Source organism: Oreochromis aureus, linkage group 17 (assembly GCF_013358895.1).
Source record: "Oreochromis aureus strain Israel breed Guangdong linkage group 17, ZZ_aureus, whole genome shotgun sequence".
Classification (NCBI taxonomy): domain Eukaryota; kingdom Metazoa; phylum Chordata; class Actinopteri; order Cichliformes; family Cichlidae; genus Oreochromis; species Oreochromis aureus.
Genome location: NC_052958.1, coordinates 24,836,467 through 24,841,427, shown reverse-complemented (window position 1 = coordinate 24,841,427; position 4,961 = coordinate 24,836,467). Strand labels below are relative to the sequence as shown.

General features: G+C 37.8%; 1 protein-coding gene across 1 annotated transcript; it reads left to right on the top strand.

The window, feature by feature from the left end:
- Positions 1 to 507: 507 nt before the first annotated feature.
- On the top strand, positions 508 to 4,554 carry LOC120434079. Its single transcript, XM_039601549.1, has 6 exons — positions 508 to 854; positions 1,939 to 1,995; positions 2,774 to 3,011; positions 3,138 to 3,305; positions 3,540 to 3,635; positions 4,087 to 4,554. Exons 3-6 carry the CDS (start codon positions 2,910 to 2,912, stop codon positions 4,399 to 4,401), a joined length of 681 nt encoding a protein of 226 aa, XP_039457483.1. The 5' UTR covers positions 508 to 854; positions 1,939 to 1,995; positions 2,774 to 2,909; the 3' UTR covers positions 4,402 to 4,554.
- Positions 4,555 to 4,961: the final 407 nt, after the last annotated feature.

Genomic DNA, 4,961 nt, shown 5'->3' with positions numbered 1-4,961 from the left:
TGACACATGAGGACTAAACACTGAGATGAAACTAGGATGGAAAGACGCGAAAGGTAAGTGAGATCGTCTGAAAAAGAAGTAAGAACGAGAAGCAAACGAAAGAAAACTCAAAAGCAGTGGGAAATAAAATAATAAACAAAAGACCAAACGGGAACTAGAATGTAACACCACACTGTAAACCCGAATGTTCAAAGTAATTAAATAGATTAAGTAGTGTATACTCAAAGTCTTTAAAAAGTTCTGTTAACTTAAATATGTCAAGTTCGTGTAACATGTTCTTCTTTTGAGTAAATGAAACTAATAATTTTGATTGAATTGAACTATTTCTATATTAAGTAAGCATCACTTAAAATCATAACTTAAGCACAACGTAACACAGTTAAGTTAGGACATATAAGAATGGTAAAGTCCTGTTATTTTTGTTGTTTCAAGTAGGTAGGATTTAATAATAAACTTAATTTATGTAGCACATGCTAAAATACAATAAAATCTCAAAGTGTTTCACCAAATAAGTAAAATCAAATTGTCTTAAATACATTAGTGGAAGAAAAAATGTATTATTTTAATATTCATTGTCTTATCAATGTATCCTATATATATTTTTTTAATTTTTTCCGTAAGTGTTAAGCAGCTGCAGGAATATATTTTTATTCCAAGTTAATCTCTGATTCACCCTCTGAAGCGGAAGGCGGCGCTAATGAGCATTATACACTGATCGTTTACCGCTATTTTGAAAAAAATACGAAACACAGAAGAAGTAAAGGTATATGGGCGGGAAACAGCACCAAAGAGGCAACAGGGACGACTGGAGAAAGTTGGACCTAACAGCAGCAACTAGCATCACTGGACTTACAGTAAGTTTTCAATGTTGATATTAGTTTATTGTTAAAATACGAATATTTAGTTGTATTTTGGGTACGTGTCGAAAAGGATAGCAGAAATGTCGGGTCCGTGTTTTTTATGTGCTTTGCTGCTCTCCCCGAAGGAAACTTTGCGCTTGCAGAGCTAGCATTAAGTTGTTGTAATGAGGGTCGCAGGCTGTTTAAAAAGTTAGATACTACTTGTTCTAGAGATGGCGCCCGATCGCCTAGTCTGAAACAAAGTGTTTTAATCTCTCTAAATTTTGAAACCCCCTCTCATGACTCAGAATAGTTGGGTCCAAACAAGCCCGTTGTCCCTGCAGTTACACAGCGGAGATACCTGTCTGCAGTGAGAGTGCTTTCAAGCCGTTTTCTTGTTAGAAACGCTATATTTTAAACTATATGTGCGAATAAGTGGTGCAGGTGTATTAGGCGTTTGAGCAACGGTCTCGATAGGTGTTTTTTATATATATCAGTCACTTTACACCGTAGAATGATCGGGAAACTCATCCTTCTAATACACCTGCTCTGACGAGCCACGTTGTTCACAAGCCAGAGTTAGAGGGCCAATGAAAGAGCACGGCGCATGCATCGTCTCCTCTCACTTTGCCTAATTAGTGGAATCACTTGTCAATCAACTTCTGCCAACCAATTGGCACTCTTGGATCACTAAGGTCCTAAAAAACAAACCTGTCAATCAAAACAACCAGACTGTTCGGAGAGAGAAGCAGTGATGAGGAGCCTGACATTTTTGACAATAACTGTGTATGCACATTAAATAATTTCAAATAACATATGTTTAGGGGAACCTCTCATCAGTAAGGCTTTAGTTTGTAGAAATGGTGTTGTTGTTTATTTAACCATGCCGTTAAAGTTCAAGTGCTGCTGCTTGTCTTCAGTATTGTAATATTTGCTCGATGGCTTTAGTATCTTGACTAGAGATGCATTCACACTTTGGGGATTAAATGAAAAGATCATTAACAGGGAAAAATTATAAATGGAAGTATTTATAATTTGTCACCGTTTGGATGCTTTTTAATTGTTCATCAGTTTATGCCTTTGGATCTCTCTGTTCCAGCTTCAAGAATTAAGACAGAGTCAAGGAAGAGAACTGGGGATGTGATAAAGATACCAGGTAATTCATTTTGTTTGTGAATTCTTCTACCAATCACCTCTCTCTCTCGAGTTGTCTTAAAAATATGTTAAACTAACTACTAAACCAACTTTACTTATGCTATTTTCCACCTATAGATTCTTATATAAAACAAATTGTTTTGAGGAAAACAGGTTGCCATTTTAAAGCAGTGTTAGCTGTAGTCCATGACCATGTCTTTGTGAGCTAATAGTAATTCACTTATTGTTATTATTTATCACTTGTTAATATAACTTAACTGTTATATTAAGTTGTAAGTATAAGGAGTTCTGTTTTGTTTCCAACATGATCTGGCAGTGTAAGTTGTGCGCAGCTTCCTTCACCTCCAGAATACAGTTATTTAGACAGTACAGGCTGCAGCACAGCCACTATTCCCGAATCAGCCCTCTTCCATGCCTCTACACTGATTGCATTTGTACATTTCAGACACTTAATGCACTGAGTACTCATTTGTCAAGATATCATACAGCACAACTTAGCAGTTGTGCAGAGCAGAGTCAAAGGCCTGTGTTATTTAAATGCCCTTTATGCACATTTCAGCAACCCTTTTCTGAAACAGGCCTTTTTCAGTCATCTCAGAAAGCATTTGAAAAATCATGAAACAGTGACATGTCTATGTAAGGATTGTAGGTATAGCACAAATGATGGGCAATTATAGGACCAAGATGAGACGGGCTGGATGTCAGGAGGTCACTGTTAATGCTGGAAAAAGAAGTAGAAGTAATCCTGATAATGAACCTTCACATTCCAACATTAACAGACCCAAGCGAGCAGAAGTCAACTTCCTTCCAAACTTTCCCCAAGGAAAGGATCCTTCAAGCCTTGACTAGTTGAGGCAAGCAATTGTTGAAGAAGTCAAGAAGGCTGAGAAGAACCTGCCCCTCATTAGAAAGTTGATGGAGACCACATTTCCCCTGTGCAGACAAACCATAGTGATGTCCTGCCCACCAGTGAAGGAGCTCTTGGACCTCTGGCCTGCTCTAAAAATGGAGTCTGAGGTAATATGGATCAGCTCTCTTTAAAATGAAAATTGTAATTCTTACTCATGTGGCAGCTTTTTGCTTTTTGCTGCTTTATAAAGGTGTGCGAGATTCTTCAAATTGAACTGTATTGTCCTGCTGTAGTTGTATGCAGAGTTTCAGCGGATTACAAATCAGAACCTGCCCAATACATTCTATGCTGAACTTGACCGCCATCTTCCTCGACTGATGACCTTACTCAGACAGAAGGCATCAAAAACTGGGAAGACAGCAGATGCCCTGGCTGAAATTCTAAGAATTCACGATGAACAGGTAATAATAGATTGTTACACATTTCATAGGTTGAACCAGTGGAACATTGGACAGGTTCAGTGATGTAAATGAGCTTTTTGAATTTTGCTATTAGTCCACTTTGTGTTTGCTATTTGTCTGACTGTATTAAAGATGTGAACAGGTTATTTGTGGACATATGTTCTGATTTGACTGTTGTTGTTGTTGTTCAGTAAACTCACCAGTATATACAATTCTGTTTTTATCTGGCAATAGGACATCCATGATATCCACACCAAGCGCACTACCATTCTCCACGCCCTTCCTGTCTATCTGCGTGAGGATGTCTCTGGATTTTTCAGAACCTGCACTGTGAGTGTCCTTAAGTATCTAACAGATACTACTGTGTATATAAACAGTGCATCAAAGTACAAACATGTATTTTGATGCACTGTTTGGACTTCTACCTTTTGTTTAGTCTACCCATACGGTTTCCATGTATGGTCTTTTCTGTCTCCTCACTACGAATGAACTGAATTGGTGTTTTGTTGAAAGTGATAAGATGTTTAGTAAAACATTTTCCTGTGTATTTCCATTAGCTTAGTTTCAGTCTATCTCACACCACTTGAGTCTCTGGTGAATTAGCTGATTTATGTGTGCAGAACATGGATCTTCTGTTTTTCACCTCTCACAGTGAGACCCAGGTCTCCCTTGTAAAAGAGGTATTGGATCTCAACAGGAGTTGGTAAAATGAGAAATTATATGTCGTCTGTTGTATTTCTTGGGTTAGATTGTAATTAGTATCTCTTTTTCATTCATTCAGGACGAATCTGATGAGTTGGAGCTTGATGGTGTTGAAGTGGCCCTCTTCACTGTCATCAGTGACCATGACACGACAAGTCCAGTTCACTACCAACCTGTGAAAATCTCTGTCGTCATTGAAAGTGATGCCGTGGTCAGTCTCCCCAGATTTGGTGAAGCCTTCCTGGTAATGTTTGGACTGATCTATGCACTTCACCTCAGCTACCCCAAAGCCCTGACCAACACTTTAGAATTTACTCAAAAGATTTTACTTGGTCTAGAAAGTGGTAAACTGTCACCCAGGTTACAGACCCTCAAGAATGACTTGGTTATGTAGGAACTCATCTGAAAGAAGGATGCAGGGTAAAGCATTATAAAAGGCTAGTTCAAAGTTCTCTCCTTTTATCTAAATAATGCCTCAAAACGTTATTGCATTACTCGACAGGTGTTCAGCCAATAGGTCCAAACTATACAACGTGCCTTTGTTCTCATTGACATAATGCAAAGCAACACAAATTTTTTGTATGGTTTTTTTTTTTTTTTTTTTTTTTTTTTTCTGTCCCATTTGGTTCTTTAGCCGTCAGAATTGTTGTCTGAAGACCAACAAGGATACCAAATGGATTTATTTTGCCAAATGGATCATCATGGCATTGCCGTATTGGTCCATTTGATCAAACTTTGTTGTTATTATTTATTTTATTTTCAGTTGTTACAGATGGGACAGACATGACTGGGGGATAGGAAAGGGAGAAAGAAAGAGAGGAAGGAAAAGAAAAACAGAAGGGAAAAGGGACAGTGAGAAAGGGCACTTACAAAGACAAAGAGAAAGAGAAAAAAAAATTTTTTTGTATGTTTTAATGTTTTTCGTAATACTATTTCTAAAACATTGTGGGCTGC